General features: G+C 39.3%; 2 protein-coding genes across 2 annotated transcripts in view; one reads left to right on the top strand and one right to left on the bottom strand.

The window, feature by feature from the left end:
* LOC146481006 (puromycin-sensitive aminopeptidase-like) overlaps positions 1-9,957 on the top strand; it is a 27,396-nt gene extending 17,439 nt beyond the window's left edge. Inside the window, exons 15-24 of the mRNA XM_085108697.1 lie at positions 1,126-1,235; positions 1,581-1,644; positions 3,094-3,227; positions 3,686-3,820; positions 4,395-4,614; positions 5,264-5,571; positions 6,196-6,248; positions 7,195-7,294; positions 7,830-7,877; positions 8,564-9,957. Coding sequence (XP_084964823.1) covers positions 1,126-1,235; positions 1,581-1,644; positions 3,094-3,227; positions 3,686-3,820; positions 4,395-4,614; positions 5,264-5,571; positions 6,196-6,248; positions 7,195-7,294; positions 7,830-7,877; positions 8,564-8,695 — 1,304 coding nt within the window. The 3' untranslated portion in view covers positions 8,696-9,957. The remainder of the gene's footprint in view (positions 1-1,125; positions 1,236-1,580; positions 1,645-3,093; positions 3,228-3,685; positions 3,821-4,394; positions 4,615-5,263; positions 5,572-6,195; positions 6,249-7,194; positions 7,295-7,829; positions 7,878-8,563) is intronic.
* A 277-nt stretch (positions 9,958-10,234) lies between these two features.
* On the bottom strand, positions 10,235-16,635 carry LOC146481007 (uncharacterized). The gene is made up of 5 exons (XM_085108998.1): positions 16,621-16,635; positions 14,236-14,502; positions 12,226-12,328; positions 11,316-11,494; positions 10,235-10,842 (listed from the first exon to the last, which is right to left on the bottom strand). Exons 1-5 carry the CDS (start codon positions 16,633-16,635, stop codon positions 10,705-10,707), a joined length of 702 nt encoding a protein of 233 aa, XP_084965124.1. The 3' UTR covers positions 10,235-10,704.
* Between the last annotated feature and the right edge of the window lie 482 nt (positions 16,636-17,117).

The following is a 17,117-nucleotide window of genomic DNA, read 5'->3' on the forward strand; positions in this document are numbered from 1 at the left end:
TGATAATTTTATATTTAATTTAGTAACAATCTAGCGGACGTGCACACCTTTTTCTGTTTCAAGCTGCCAAAAAAACCGTATGAAACAACGACAGTTTTGAGATGCGCAAGAAGTTCTTAATTTGTACCTCAAATTTCATAATTACTAACACGCCGAATCAGAATGCGTTGAATAAATAATTATATATAACGCCAAAATAAATCTTGTCATGGATATTTCGCGTATTGTTGCAAATAGCTGTCTTGATTCGTGCATACTATTTAAATGCATACATAATGGGGGAAAGGGTCCTGCGCGACCTCAACCGAAGATGGATAACGTGCAAAATGTATCAGCATCAACTGTAAATCCCATAAGGAGCGGTAAAAGTGCATCACTTCGCTGACCGGGAGCCCATAATTTCAGAAATGTTCGAAATGTAACGAAGCATACCATTTGTACCGTGTGTAAATGAGAAGCGCCCTAGTTTTATTGCGAGGAAGTGAGTGATCCCTCCATGTTTCCGGCTTTCGGAGCTCTAATTTTTGCGAGCCTGTGAAAATAACAAATTAAAATTAAATAATCGTGCACGGAAGTAACGAAAACGATAGGCATCAAGGTAATTAACATTTTCATCAATAAAACGTTCAAACTACATAACGTCAAATTGTCAATACACGTAACAAAATGACCAAACCAGACTAAGCATAAAAATATCGCGATGGTTCCTTAGCAGAGACAATAAACTATAAGATTAGCTGTAAGCCCAGTTAATAGGAACCATCTTCATTACTTCATTTCAGTGGCGACACCTCGGTTGAGGCGAACACGATCGGATGTCAATTATTCTATTTCTAAACGGTGAACTGAAATGAAACAGTATAACACTGACTGTAGTTGCTTGAACGATATTCATTTTCCCGGCAAAAGCTTAAAACAGGCGATGAAAAAGAAAACAGTCCCGATGGCTGCCGTGACAATATCTGGAGTTGTCAATGTATTGAGTTAAGACTTCTTTGCTTCTCTGCAACCCAGTGCTCGGAAATTACCTTTTTTTGTAGTAGTGCCTTAGGGTTTTCCTTTTTATCATTGAGAATATGTCAGATGGCTTTTGCCACCTTTTTTTTCTTTTTGTCTTGTTTGAAGACGACTTGTGGGCCCATCTGTCTCATGCTAGTTCCAAACCTGTGGCTGCAGTCATGGACACCTGGACGAAGCAAATGGGATTCCCTGTGCTATCTGTCGCAGCAGAGCAGGTAGACAATGACACCATTTGTTGTGATTTTCTAGGGCACCCTCTTTGGGTTCTCTCGGGTACTGTTACTCGAAATGGTTTAGGACTAACAGAATGCACAGAATAGAAATTTTCAAAGGAAAGGGTTTTTTATACTAGAATAAGTATCTGGAACCAGTAAACGTGAATTCGTGCCGATTTGGCTCGTACCAATGAGAGGTATTTAAACTGACTTGTTAAAACTAATAAAGTTTTGCACTTAACCTCGCTTTAGTAATGAGGTTCCAAGCAACTCAGAAGTGGCCGATCAATCTCCCATTGTGGACCAAGCATCATGCATAACGTTTGGAACATTTTTTTTTTACAGAAAGAAGATGGTATTCAACTCAGAATATCACAAAGGAAGTTTTCTGCTGATGGCTCAAAAGAAGGTATTTCATTCGAAATATTCAAAGCGCACGTAATAAAGTGTAGTGAAAGCTATCAGCGTATCACCTAAGAGGTGAATAAGCATTTATTCAACTGGCTAAAATGGTTACATATTTGGATCATTGCAAGGGAGTCGCTCCACTTCATATAATTTATAGGAGGGAACGTGTGATTTATAGGCAAGCGCGTACGTGGATAAAATATATGTATTTTTAATTAGTCACCCAAACAAACCGAGCATATAAAACAGGTTAACAGAAATCGTTTTTAATTACATAGCAGTGAATGTGACAAGGAAGCCTAATAAAGCTACAAGCTTGTATAAATAGGCTTCCTGAGACTATTTTTAAAACCAAAACGTGGCTAAAAGGAGAGTAAGCAAAGAGAAACAAAAACATCACACATCGAACTTACGTCACAAATCAGCTTTAACGATATTTGCTACCTGCTGCCTGGAATTGACCTAAAAGTTAATAGCTTCAGACAAATGATCACTGAAGTAAGCCATGTATGGGTAATGGAATCCTTAAATACCGGAGAAGGACTACAACAAGGTCTTCCAGTCCCCAGGGAAGAAAAGGGATCTTTTGTCAATCAACAGCGAACAGCACATAAGCTTGAAATTAACAGAGAATATAGTTTACGGGTTGTCCTCTCTAAATTCGTTCAATTAAAAAAGAACAATGAACGGATTTTTTTGGATTTCTGAAAGTGTTATGGTTTGTAAGAAATAGAGAGCTAAAGAAAACGAAAATTGGAAGTTTGAGCAAAAAGAAACGGGTAAGAAACAAGTCCTTATCAGTGACAGCTTTCGCCAATCCGTCATGTTAGATTTCATGGATTACCGTTTTATCTGTTGTCCCTTTTTTGCCATCCAACTGAAGATTAACCAGAACTAACTGTAGTCTACAATTTCCCCTAAAACCAAAGTGGCTTGTAAAAATCTGTAGTTGGACGTTTTGCTAAGATAGGTGACGATGAATTTTCCAGTCTGTTGTAGCGAAATTTCAGTCTGTTTAGGAACAAATGTACTAAATACGAGGAAGAGTGTTTCATCAGAGTTAGAAGTAGTTTGAACCAACCTCAAGGTGTTTAGAAATCAGATGCAACACGCTTAATAATTCGTTAATAGTTCATGAAGAGAAAACAAAGTAAATCACTACCGCGAAGGAGATTTGGAAATGTGATCTTAATTGTCATAAAAATTGGTGAGATTTTGAAAATTTTATTCAAGAATTGTTAAGAGTTTAAAAGTTTAAAAGTTGGTTTAATAAAACCTCGGCTGCGCCTCGTTTTTTCAATCCAGTTCTTCGTTTTTGGACGTCGGATGAAACACTCTTCCTTGTGTTTGATATATTACTTCAAGCCCTTAGTAATTCTTGGAGAAATTCAAAGCAAACGTTCACCAAGCAAAGGACCGTAACGCTTTTTAATACCCATGTTTATGGCAGATTCGTGCAGGTGGAAAGTGCCTATTGCTGTGTCCACCAGTGTTAATCCCACTAAGCTGGCAGTTGAAACGTTGTTGGAAGATGAGTCCTGCATCTTAATGATCAGCGGAGTTGACCCGGGTCAGTGGATCAAGGTAAAGCAGTCATGTACCGTACAGACATCTACTATAACTCGTTTTTGGAGCCTTGTTACACTTTACAGGTATCACACCCAGTGATACATATAGAAAGCACGTTTGGTGACGAGGAAGCCTGGACTGAAAGCTGTGCCTTATGAGGTACAGGCTTCCGCTGGCGTAGAATAAAGAAAAACAGTTTCGTGGAAAGAGGCAAAATTTACCGAAAAACTGAATACAACGAAATACGTACGTTACACAATAATTGCATTTGGTACAAAATTTGTTATAAAAAGGTGCAGGTATAAACCAAATACGAAAAATTAAAAATAGTTACATTGCTAACAAAATATATCACAGAAAAGGTAGAAATAATAATAAGAAGATTAAACTTAGTATTATTTAGGTCAGTTAAAACAATCGTCAATTCAATGGAATTCCAGAATTCTACTTCACCACGTATTTGTACATTGCAGTTAAATCCAGGCCAAGTTGGTTTCTATCGAGTGCAGTACTCATCCGCCATGTTGGAACTTCTTCTACCAGCCATCAGTGATAACAGTCTTCCGCCAAGAGACCGACTGGGGCTTCAGAGTGATCTCTTCGCTCTGGTATGTATGAGGATACTCCCCATTCCACCGGAGATTAAATCGCATCAGCCATGGTCACAACACGACTAACGGAGACTTGCTAACTAAAAACCTTCCGCCCCATCCCGCGAAACATTTCTTTCTCAAACATTTCCGGAGGGAGTGAACGAGTGAGCTAGCGCCAAGTAAAAGTGCAGTCAAATCTCAGTAGAGCAATTTTCGTTTGACAAAGTGTGACAACGAACGAACTGTAAAATACCAATTTGATTTGTTCAGTGAGCAAACATAAGCAACTTTAAAACTGCTTTCGTTAACAAAAGATGGAAAGACTGAACTAATGCAAGAGATGAAAATGCACATTTTTGGGCTTTATCCAGGCATCAAAATTTCTCTCGTTTGTGATGTAATGCAACTAGATACCTGTTTGTGCGATTCAGTACAACGTGGCAGCAATTGGATCCGATGCCTTTGAAATACGTTTTTTTAATTTTTACCTCTAGAAAAGGTTGGGTACTAAAATTGATAAACTGTAGCTTTGCACTTTGGCGTGATCCGACCGGAGGTGACTGTCATCTTGTTTCTATTTATTTTCCAGGCACAAGCAGGACTTGTTTCCACTACTGAATTCCTAAAAGTAGCCGGACAGCTTACAAACGAGGCTAACTACACTGTATGGAATGACTTGACAGCCAACCTTAGCAGCCTCTCCAAGCTGTTGCAGAACACTGGGTTCTACTCTAGTTTCCAGACCTTCTGCGTGACGCTTTATGGAGAAATTTCCAAAAAAGTTGGATGGGACTCAAAGGAAGGCGAAGGTAAAAGAAAATGGATGGTAAATAAATCGTTGTGTTACCCATATGGCTCTTTCAATTTAAGTTTTGTTACTTTGATTTGCTGTTCTGTTATTTTGCTCACTCATTTAATTGTTTTATTAGGTCCCAGTTTTGCTCTTTAATTTATGTTGTTTTGGTTATTCATATCACCGTATTGTAAAATTAGGCAAAAGTTGATTGCTGGACTAAGTTGCGTTGTAAGGGAAAAATCTTGCCACCTAGTCATTCATTTGGAACCTTAAAACAACGAATTAAACAATGGAGTGTTTCCGAGGAAATTTGATGATCGTAAATCAAATGCTCGCTTCTCAGTCTTATAATTATGCTAGTTTTAAGAACAACAAATTTCTAAGGGCAACTATCAGACCGATAGCCCCAAGACAACAACACTTAATTGTTTTTATTGTTCGCCACTAAATTTTATTCCTGGCAAACGTTGCTGTGAGTGGAATGTGGCCTTGCCCGCCACGCGTTCCCAACAGCTCAATGGTTCGAAAATCCGACCGGCGTGCCGAAGTCTGATTCACGTCGGGGAATCAGATTTTTTTCTCTGCTCCATACCCTAACAAGATGAACATTTCATGCTTTCTACTCTAAGCTTTGTCATATAATCTCCTTGCACTCTTCTTAGGCCATTTGGATGCTCTTCTAAGGGGTTTAGTTCTCGGTGTAATGGGGCGCAGCGGGGATCCCACGACTATAGAGGAAGCTCGTAAGAGATTTGATGCCCACTGCAATGGGGAATCCACGATCTCTGCAGACTTGAGGTCAGCAGTATATAGCACTGTTCTTAAGCATGGTGATGCAAGCACGCTAGATGCCATCATGAAACTGTTCAGGGAAGCTGATTTGCACGAGGAGAAGGTTCGACTGATGAGAAGCATGGGTGCTGTGTCACAACCTGAACTCATTAAGAAAGTTTTGGACTTCTCGTTGTCGGTGAGTCTCATAAGGTACTGAAAGAGAAATTTAACAATCATCCACGTTTGAAACGCATTACGTAACAAGAAGAAGACTGTGAAGTGAGATGTTAGAGTAAGTTTACAATGGTGTTTAACATATATACCATAAGCTGGCATAAATTCCCTTCCACCTGAATCTCGGCCACAAAAATTCTTCCGAAATCTAAGCAAACCAGCTGTATAGTGATGGACCTTCGCCGATGAGTAAGGCCCCCTTTTCTTATCCCTTTCCCAGATATATTTCCATGGACTAAGCGTTCGGATATGCTGTTTTATTAGCAAGCTCCATCCATTTCAGTTTTTAACGTAAAATTGTCTTTAACGATCATTCTCACCCACCCTGAAGATAAACGTTTCCCGAAATCCCCCCCCCCCCGTCCTCAAGTATGTTCCTGCATAATATTCTTAACGTTACAATAATACCCCAAAATTGTCAGTGTCACTCTAAAAAGATTCCACGCACGGGAAATAAGAATTAACGAATGGTAAACTGGACAACACTTCCATTTGTTTCTAGATAAAAAACCTCAATCCTACGCAGGAAACAAATATAGAAAGAGAACAATAAGCACACAGTGCCATTAACATCTTCATTTTTCAGAGCGAAGTTCGATCCCAGGACACCGTCTCCGTCATCGCTGGCGCAACTGGCAGGTAAGCTTACGAGAAAACACAACTGGGCTGCAGGCATTAAAAATTTCTGATTGTTGATATATGTATGATGTAGCGCACTGCCACTAATTTCAATAATAAATCAAAGAAAACAAATACAGATACCATTGTCTATTCTATTCTTATAATCTAAACCTCCATGTGCTGGTTGCTAACATAGTCAAGTGCAATGTAATACACTTGCACTGGTAATCGTACGTGGACTTGGCCGAGCTTTATATTAGTTGAGTTGGCCTTGTCGAAGAAAACAGTGCGATGCACTTACCATTATTGATTGACCGTGCTTTAGATTGCAGGAAAGTGGAGTCGTAAGTGAACAAAAGTTCCCACCTGACTCAGTTCGGTAGCACTGGCGTGTACTTCACTTGCTTGGACTTTGATGACGCTCAAATTCGCACACCGTACACACAAGTCCGTTTAGTCTCTCCGTTTTGCCGTTTGACCCAAGGTTTTGTAAGCATGTTGGCATTACTAAACTTCTCTTCTTTTGGCAAGGGTCTTAGGAGTGCGCGTATTTCAATTTCAACGTTCGGCGCTCCTTAAGGTCCTTTTAAACGGTTTCAACATTTGACCAACATTCGTTCAACAAAAGGTGAACGGATGTTGGGCAAATGTTGGATGAACGAAGTGTTCAAACGGTTTGAACGCTATTCAACGTTTTCAAGAACAAAGGAAGTGTTGAATCGATATTGGATGAAAGTTTAAACCAATTTACATTTGATTCAACAGACTTTCAACAAGTTTTCAAGAATTTTTTACACTTTCAACAACGTTCAAACGCCCGCGACATTTGGTTCAACAAAATGGGGAACGCATGTTGAAGCAAATGTTGAAACCGTTTAAACGGGCCTTTAGTCTACGATCATTAATAGAAAACCTGGCTTCTCTTGGCCTAGGTAACCTCTAAGTTTTTGTGTTTTTCTTTCAGTTTAACTGGGCGTAAGCTCGCGTGGCAGTTTGTTCAGGAGAACTGGGACGAGCTGTATAACCGTTATGCCGGTGGACTGTTGTTCTCCAGGCTTGTTAAGGTAAACGAGTCCCTATTAAACGTTTGTGTTCTTCATCTAACAACGAAAGGAAGTGGCTACGCAACATGGTGGCAATGCATGAATAGCGTAGAAATGCATAGCCTAGAATTTGTAGTATGAAAATTATAACATGAATCAGAGGCTTTCCACACAAAGTTGCCGATTGTTTATTTACTTTTGCTCACTAAAATCCCTTCGTCTTAAAATTCCGTAAGCAGGGATGGCGCAGTGGTGAGAACACTCGCCTCCCATCAGTGTGGCTCGGGTTAGATTCCCGGACTCGGCGTCATATGTGGGTTGAGTTTGTTGTTGGTTCTCTTCCCTGTTCCGAGGGTTTTTCTCCGGGTACTCCGGTTTCCCTCCTCTTCTCAAAACCAGCATTTCTAAATTTCAATTCGACCTGGAAAAAGTGGATAGAAGAGTCACTCTGTGGAATCCATTGAATATCCATTATTATTATGTGAGAGAAGTACACAGCTAGAAAACCAAATGAAGCAAAGAAATGTGACTTTCACTATCCATTTCTCTTTCAAAGGTTACAACAGATTCGTTTGCAACTGAACAGGACATCAAGGAAATTCAGGTAACGAATGCATGGAAATTGTAGTTGGTTAATCGTTGTAGGCTCCTTGGTGGTGGTGGTATATATTTAACTGAATTTTCACAAAATATTAGTTTGATCGGAATGGTGTCAAATACTGTAAATTGGCTAAGTCTGGCTGGAAATGGGCTTCTTGCCCCTTTCGAAGCCTTTTCGTAGGATTTGGGGAAGACTAAAGTTTGACCGGTATGATGCCAAATGCTGTAAAAATACTAAGTCTGGCTGAAAATGGGCTTCTTGCCCCCTTTCTTTTCGTGGCATATGGGGAAAACTATTTTATTTCGGGTTATATCTTCAAGATTGCCAAAAATGGAAAAAGTATGAGAAGAATGATGGCCAAGTTGAGGCACTTGGCGTTTAAACGCGGACTTTTTGAGAACTTGTCGGGGATCTTTTGCTTTCAATTTCTTCAACAATTATTAATAATTGGAGAAACCATATCAAACTCCCGAAAAAGTTTTTCATCCGGTATCCAAACATCGCGGCTTATCTGGAGTTGTTGTTGTTATTTTTGTTTTGTTTTGTTTGTTTTTTTTTTTGTTGTTGTTGTTTTTTTCCAGCCCCACTGTCTTTTCGGTGTTTGGAAATCGGAAGAAATACTCTTTCGAGCGTTTGATATACATGACTTGCAGTACCGTTAGCTTATGGCTTTTATGATTTACTTCTAGGATTTCTTTTCCAAGCACGCTGTTCCGAACGCTGAGCGAACTGTACAACAGTCACTGGAAAACATACGTTTGAATGTGACGTGGCTATCACGTGATGCCAATAAGATGCAAGATTGGCTCACAAGCAATTAATACTACTAGCTAAGCCTGTGATCGTTTGCGCGTGACTACAGGTTAAATGAGTGAAAAGTCAGCCATTTAGCCCTTTTCATGCTTGGGTTAAACTGTAGGTAGGTTAAGGTACCTCTAACTTTTCTGGCGTTGGATGAAATCCTAAGGTTTGACCATTCAAATACAAGCTGTTGAGCGCAAATTGTTCTGGGCCCTGGGCCCGGTTGTTCGAAGCCCGATTAAGTTAATCCTGGGTTAACGTAAACTTTGATTCAAGTTTAATTACTGATCAATAAAGATTGTTCCTTTCAAAAACATTTTAATGAGCGAGATGAAAACATTGGTTAATTCTATTTCTTAATCGGGGATTAATCGGAGATTAGTGTTAATCGGCTTTCGAATAACTGGGTTCAAACCATTTGCATCACAAGCAGGGTCCGGGGTCCGGCCGTCATGCTGTACAAGGTGATTTTAACTTTTGTGTCTGTAGAAATCGTACGTTGTGAGAATTCAGGTGAAAACTTTGGAGTAGTATTTCGTTCTGCGGTGCTGTTTGTCACAATGTTCATACACTGTACTGTTTATTATAAAAGTTGTGTCAAAGTGCCTGCCATTTTAATATTATTTCGTTTACAGTCAAATTAGCCTTTTTGCCTCAACTGAGGCAAAATGTTCTTTTGATTTTTTAGCTAAAGAACGAGGGAAGAAGTGTTGAACTGAATTCGAAGAAAAGGATATTAAAATGTTAGTCATTTTGAAATAAGCTCTTTACTGTACGCTAGGCAGCTCTAAATTTGGTTCTCTGGACGTAATCGTAAGTAGCTGATAAAAAGTTCAATATCTCGAAATATTAACTGAACACAACAATTTGCCGTTAGTTCTGATAATATCTACGAGAGGTTGAAACATGTTTGGGCCCGGCTTTCGTGAAAAAAAAAAAAGCCAACTAAAGTTCCTCAAGGGAGGCCTACAGGACCCCGGAACTTATGTAAAGAAAAAGCAGGCAATAAGTATTACTAAAGGCCCGTTTCCGTAACGGTTTCAAAATTTGCTTCAACATGCGTTCAACGCTTTATTGAACCAAATGTCGGGGGCGTTTGAACAGGTCGTTCAACATTGTTGAAAGTTCAAAAATTTTTGAAAGCTTGTTGAAAGTCTGTTGAATCAAATTTAAATTGGTTTTTAAAAACTTTCGTTGAACATCGCTTCAACATTCATTTTGTTCTTGAAAGTGTTGAATGGCGTTAAAGCCGTTTGAACACTCCGTTCATCCAACATTTGCCCAGCAACCATTCAACTTTTGTTGAACGAATGTTGGGCAAATGTCGAAACCGTTTAAACGGGCCTTAAAAGGTGATAAAAACAACAAAGGAAACGACAGTCGTATGTAATTTCAATGTACTTTAATTCTCCTTTTGCTTTCTTTTTCTATTTAGTTTTTGTAGCATAAAGATAGGGAATCAAAATCCTCAATAACTGCACTTTACATTATGGTAACGTTTTATTTTAATTCAACTAATCAAATATCCTTTCATCGTTATGTAAAGCCGGAAAGGTGTGGATCAAAGTTGTCACTGTTGCTTACTAGCAAGTTGTACCCAATCTAACTACGAATAGTGTTGTATCGCCAATGTTGGTGGAATTCACGGTCCTACTTTGAGGAGAAAGATCCAGGTACAAGTATTTCCCAGGATCTACGATGCGGTACAGGTACACTGCCAAATCTGGCATAAGGTAGCTGCGGACAGCAGTATCTGTGGATTTTTTGAGCTGAAAAAAAAAAAGAAGAAGTGCAGTGGAATTAGTATAATTAAATGATTCACCCTCTTAAAGGGAACCCCTACTCCTTCAACAAATTGACGTTAAATCTAAATTTCAAAGCTTGGAAAAATAAAGTGAAGATAGCATTTTACTTTGTTACTGCCTATTTCAAACTTTCTGCGCGGCGCCATTGTGGATTTTGTATGACGTCGTACGGACTTCAAGTCCAGCGCCCCAATTACTTGGCCCTGCTGCCAGCTAATTTTTGTTTATGTTTTACGACGACAAATTCTTACCGTCGTGTAAACTTTACCAAAAGGGTTGATGGCTAGGTACCGTCCCGATGCTCTATTCTTGATGAAAGGAATCCCGTTAGTCTTTCCAGCTTGAAACACTCCTGGCATCAAAAAGAAAAAGATGGAATATTACGTGTGTTGGCACATGCCCACCGAAGTGGATTATTCGGTGTTAACACACTTCCCGATGGCAGCCTAGTAACACTTTTATCAGAAAACTGGAACAACTTAAATAAGATTCACAAATTGATTGTATTCAAACGTATGCTATGTTGATTCCTCCAAATATCTTAAGGAGATTTAAACCTTTCGGAGAAGTGCGTTTCATGGCATCTTGGCATTTTGAATCAGTTGTTCTTTTCAATCATCACGCGAAACATTGAACCGAAATATGAATTGTGATCATTTGCCGAAGCAAAGTAGAACTCGATCTTAAATACTCACGTTTTTCTAATTAACTTCAGAGGGTTAACTGTTTGTCCATGTAATTAAAAACGCCTATGTTCGCTTTGGAGCGGGCGTGGAAAAATATATTAGCCTGAATGAATATGTTAATGCCCTTTAACTCTTATGAGCCAGCTGACCCAAGAGTTAATAGAGTCTAGGAGTGGAAGAGGTATGTTGCGCTCTCCTTCATTCTCAGTGTCTTTCCTCTCCCCAGTCACCCATAGGGTAAAGAAAGAAAAGTTGTTGTCAAGGAGGTTGCTCACGCTGTTGTCGTTCTTTAACTCGTTTGCTTTGATCGTTGCGATATCGTAGGTACCTTTAAAAATAGAACGCTGTCGAAGACAGCATGTGGATGTTGGTAGTGGTATGGAGATTAAAAGCATTGAAAGAATTGACAAGAAAACCTTAGTACAAAAGACACCATTGTTTAAAAGAGCAACATTTAAGTAATATCTTCCAAGTTTTGTAATATTGTTTTCCTTAATCAGCTAATGCCTGCCCTAGTAGAGATATTTTCGCCCTCTATAAGATATTGCCTTCTGTAACGAAATATTATCCTGCAGTGTCTTACTTATAACCAGTGCTCATGAACAAAAGGCATCTCGTAAGACAGCAACGTCTACTGAGAGAAATATACAAAGATTCACTACTCTTATCGTACGAAACGGGACGTTCTCTAAAGAGGATTTGCGTGCGTGCGAAATTATAAAACGTGCGCGAAGGGGTCGTGCTGCTTTTTCAGTCTTAAATTACTTAGTATTTTTTTTGTGGACATGGTCTAATTAAGAACTCTTCCACGAACGTGCGTCGGCTATGAGATGAAGAAGACTAAAAATTTAATGGTCGCTGTTTCTCGTGCATAGTAAAATGGCTAATATACCATGGCCGTTAAGCGAATCAAATCCCTGGAGTTGCAATGATCCAGTTTTTAATAATAACTGATATCCCATTGCCGCTAAGCCAATCAAAACTGTGTAATTGCATTATCCAGTGATCTAGTTTCTCATAACAAAGAATGTACAACCCTTTTTGCCGTAACAAGCTCACCGTTCGTGTTACACTTTGCTCTGTCTTTTGTCCCGGTGACGTTGTGCCCTTTGGTCTCAATCAGGTAGTCTCCCGCTTTGTTTCTGAATGATCTGTAGCTCCCCTTTGAAATAACAATGGCAATGATAACGATCATGGTACACAATGTCAACCCTAAGTGGTCGCTTATAAATTTTACCTCTAGCGCGTTGAAGTTCTACCCTATAAGGAGGTGGAGATGCAACCATTCCCTTGGGGTTTTGTTCAATTACAACACTTTTTCCTCTTGTTATCATCAACAGACGACCCATTAAGCCCTAGACAATATATGATGGCCGAGGGTGACGTCATAAGGCGTCATAGTTTCCATAGCCGCCATACTGGATCCGGAATCTTCGATTTTCCGAACTCCAGAAAGTGCCTCAGTATACACAAAAGTCAGTAAAATCGATAAAGGATTGATAACAACGAAAATGAGACAAAAAAACGTGAATTTATAGGTACTGAAAGCCTTGGCCTCCCAAAATAAAAAAAAATACTGAATAACATATGTTGTTCAAAACAACTTGCCACAATGACAACGACAATTTTATTCGACATTTTCTCTTTGCATAATTATAAATTAGACAAGTGATTATTCACCAGCCAAACTCTTAGCACCTTTTAGGGAAAGTTAAAGGACGGAGGGGTCTCACCGTGTTGTGTTTCTAGGAATTGTATCTATTTCTCTTTGCTCAATTTCGCTCACTGTTGGTAGGCTTATCGTGCAGTTTTATTAATTCATTCCCAAGTACTTGGACATGTATATGCCCTGGACAGCCTCAAGTTCTTCGAGTTCAGTATCCGAGGAAAATGGGTCATCAAAGCAACAAAGAATAAACAAAGCTCCAAAGAAAAAAAAAACATTGCTATTCTTAAATTTCTACTAACATTAAGGCAACGCTCAAAACGAAATAACAACGTGAACCAGAAATGTGAATAACATAATTAAAATACGTAGTTAACACAGTAATACAAAGAACGCTAAGAAGCTCCTAGGGATATACTTTCACTCGCATTAGATAGATTTCTATGCAAAACATCCCATAGAACAGTTGTGTTTATTGTCTAACGCTCACCAGGTTTCAAGTGTTCTGCAAATTAGTTAGACTGCAAAACAGTCGGTTTTTTCTGTGTGTGAATGCGCGAATTCTCGCGCGCGAAGCGCGAGCCTACCACGCCCGCAGGGCGTGTGAGTCGAGAACTGAGGCAAAATTAGAACGATTTGTATGGAGTCATCGGGGCATAACAGAGCTAATATCTCGACCCCAATCGCAATAAGATGCTGATTTTTGGCAAAGTAGGCATTTTTCATCATGCTCTTTCCAGTCATATGAAATTTTAGTTTTTATGACTTCATCACCTTAGGACTCTATAGGGAGTGTACTATTTTCACGACGCGTCCCAGATTTCTGCGATGTCGGCGATCATTCCCGTCGTCGGGGACGTCGGCAGTTTTAGCTCGTTAATCCTCTAAATTGCTTCGCTCCAGTTTCCCACTCCCCCCTCCCCCACCTCCCGACAAATCAAAATGGTGTCTGTCACCGATGGTTACCTCAAATCTGGGACAGACTTCTGGCGATTTCCCGATATTTCGGCAAAATCTGGACTGTCAAAAGACAGTGAAATCCCCGGTCGTCTGGGATTTTCCCGACATATGGAAACTATGCTTTACACTGTTTCCAGAATGGAGTATTTGACCGTTATAAGTCTTAGACAGTTAACGATATTACGGGCTATGCCGTTGCCACTTGACTTAATTCTTGACATGAGGTTGTGCGTTTCATCCGACTACTAAACATCGAGAACTCAGATCAAAACGAGGAAACGTGACAAAATTTTGAATTTGTCTCATGCAGTTTTGACCAAGGCCTTATGCTTGACATCTCAAGAATGAACCTATAGTTTGCGTTTGAGTGTCAAGACAGGAAAAGTTGAAATGGGAGAAATTATCTTTAGACTAGCTTCAAACTGAGATTAATGATTACTTACAGAACTTCTTTTTGTGTTTACGATGGAGTTGGCTTCAAAATAACCAGTTTCCTCATCATCAAAATCCACGCCATTCATTTGGTATTCATTTGTCTCTTCGTCAAATTTGTCCTTGGTTGGTAGGCCATATGAAAGGCTTCGGAGTTCATCGACGTCGCCTTTGTAGTTCTTCGGCTTCCAAGCGGATTCGGAATATGAAGGTGCTCGATAAGGATAGCTACTCACGTGAACAAACAAGCAGGAAAGAAAGCCCAGCACAAAAAGAATCTATAGGAAAAGAATCTTAGTTTAATTAACACAAATATTACTATAGCCCCATATTCCTAAAGATCTAAGTTGCGTCTTCTCAACAATAGGTCACAAAAAGTAAAAAAAAATTAAAAAAAATAAAAAATTTCGGAAAATTTAAAAAAGTGATTGTCTTGAAATTATGCTAGGTTTGCTTAGACAACACCTTTTGGTAAGCAATGAAAACCATAAATGGGCTCAAGCAAAATTACATGAATAACTCATACAAACCCACGTGCTTGCGATCAGGAAAATAACACTTTCCGCCTTCGACAAGTATTTGATCATGTGAGTTTAAGGTTAACGGATACCTTCGAAAGTCGTTTTTTTGCCAAAAAAAATTTTGAGGCCAAATTATACATTATTAGTCTCGCTTCATTTTCCAAAAAAAAAAAATAAAAAGATAGCAAAACTTGAGGCGTGCACGAATAATCAACAAGAATTTTTTTTCTAATGAAATTCTATCACCCGCCAGAGTGCTATAAGCCAATTAAAATGTGTCAGCGTCAGGGCTTCCCGCGATGTTTTTCGCGGTAAAACATCCGGAGTCGTTCATTTCATGTCGCCTTTTGGGTGCAAACAAGGCATTCCATATGCTCAAGCACTGAGACTGAGACGACGTTTACAACTTGTGATTTACTCACACCAAGTTTTCGCTTGTGTTCGTTTTGCGTATCGTGTATGGCGAAAAATAAGAAAGAAAAGAGTCGTCCGTGGTTGAAAACTAAGAAGAAAACTGGTCCTAAGAAAAAGAAGAAGAAAGTTTGCGATGAAGGATGGCGAACAGCTCTTGCCGAAACGGCATAAGCGCGTAGCGTATAAGCCCAGGTACAATAATCGATATATCGAGTTCTTTGAGGCCCTCTCCCTCCCCGCATATTGCGCTCAACGTTGGCCTCCAGGTTGCGGGTGAAGGTGCGGTTATGGTTTCAATCGATGTGGTGGGTTTACACTCTCACAAACCTCACAGTGAGGGCTTAGCTACTATAAGACACGCGTTACGTGGTAGACAGAATCAGGAAATACCCACTAGTCAAATTGTTGACTTGGTGGAGTTGGTTCTTAAAAACAACAATTCTGAGTTTAATGGTAACCACTACTTACAAATCCTGGGGTACGGCAATTGGTACTAGAATGGCGCCTGCCTTTGCAAACCTGTTTATGCATGGACAGACTAGAAAGAACACTGATATCTGAGGCACGTATCAAACCATATCTATAGTTGAGGTATATTGATGATGTCTTCATCGTTTGGACAGGTAGTGAACAGGAACTCATCGAATTTCTGAACTATATTAATGAAGCGACCATCAAATTTACGTGGAGTTGGTCCAAAGAGAAAGTAAACTATTTGGATGTTCAAGTTATCAATAACCAAGGCAAGATTGAGACGGACCTTTATACAAAGGCGACAGATAAACATCAATATCTCTTTCACACTTCTTGTCATCCCAGAGGGTGCAAACAAGGCATTCCAAATGCTCAAGCACTAAGACTGAGACGAATCTGCTCTACAGAGGCAGCACTCATCATAAATATTTGTGGCGAGAGGATATCGTGAACGATTTGTGCGGGAACAGATAAGGAAAGCTACGTCCAAAACTAGCTCAAGAAAGAAACATTGTAGGTTAATCAAGTTTGATTGTCGCGATCTTGTTGTGTACTTTATATGATACCACGTCGGCACAAACCAATACAAAAAAGTATCGTTACTTAAATATAAACTTCAAGGCTCTTGATTCAATCAGGAAGACGCCAATGCAGTCATTTTCGGCCAAAATACTTCATTGTTTTTTATGTTTTCTGTCCTTTAAAATTTCTAAAGCAAAAAAACAACAAAGCCTTTTTTTTTTGTCATTTAAAGAAAGTCAAAAATAAATGATTTTTTGGTCATCCTTATCAGTCATCTAATTAAAAGCGGCTGGTAGCCGAACAAAAGCCGTGGATAGGTCTAGCTAGTTTTTTGCTTCTTAAGCAGTCTATTTTACCAACGGGTGAACAACTGAAACTCTTAAACGGTGTTAAAACTACCCGTAAGAAACACAGAAACTTTAAACTCTTTGTTACAAGCTTTTAAGAAAACAATATAGTCCTTACCCTGTTTGCGCCCATGTCGACTGAAGGTTACAAGTTGAACTTTTTGACTTCAGGCGTCTGGTTCTAATTCTACAATACCCAGCATTTTATACAGTAAGTGTCAAAATTCCCGCGTGTTGATTGGCTTGTAGCTATTGCCCATAAAAGTATAGATAATGAGAGTGACGTCGGATGTAACGTGCCGCTTTCTCAACAGAAAATAAAGCCATTTCCGCTCGTACTTTTTTTTTAATTCTAAAAATAAAATCGACAACAATTTTCTATGATCTATACTTTTATATACCATAAATCGACTCCAAAAAAATGTTCAAAACTTGGCAGTGAAACCACTCGCCTGCATGGGTGCTTGAATGACCTTTGAGACCGAAAGGCAGCAAATTCCCGCGCGTGGTAAATTTCTCACTATGGGCACGCACAGCACGAACAACAATGAAGTGCCGTTGCAACGTTTGTGTTAACTTCAAAACCTTAAATTTATGTAGAAGACAGTTAATAAA

This window comes from Pavona decussata, unplaced genomic scaffold, assembly GCF_977016875.1.
Source record: "Pavona decussata unplaced genomic scaffold, jaPavDecu1.1 SCAFFOLD_51, whole genome shotgun sequence".
Lineage (NCBI taxonomy): Eukaryota > Metazoa > Cnidaria > Anthozoa > Scleractinia > Agariciidae > Pavona > Pavona decussata.

Bases quoted from the DNA above. Each gene is read 5' to 3' on its own strand.
- LOC146481007 (XM_085108998.1), bottom strand. The intron at 12,329-14,235 runs GTAAGTAATCAT...GTTATTTCAAAG, and splicing joins TAAACACAAAAAGAAGTTCT to GGGAGCTACAGATCATTCAG. The intron at 11,495-12,225 runs GTGAGCTTGTTA...CTATTTTTAAAG, and splicing joins AGCAAAGTGTAACACGAACG to GTACCTACGATATCGCAACG.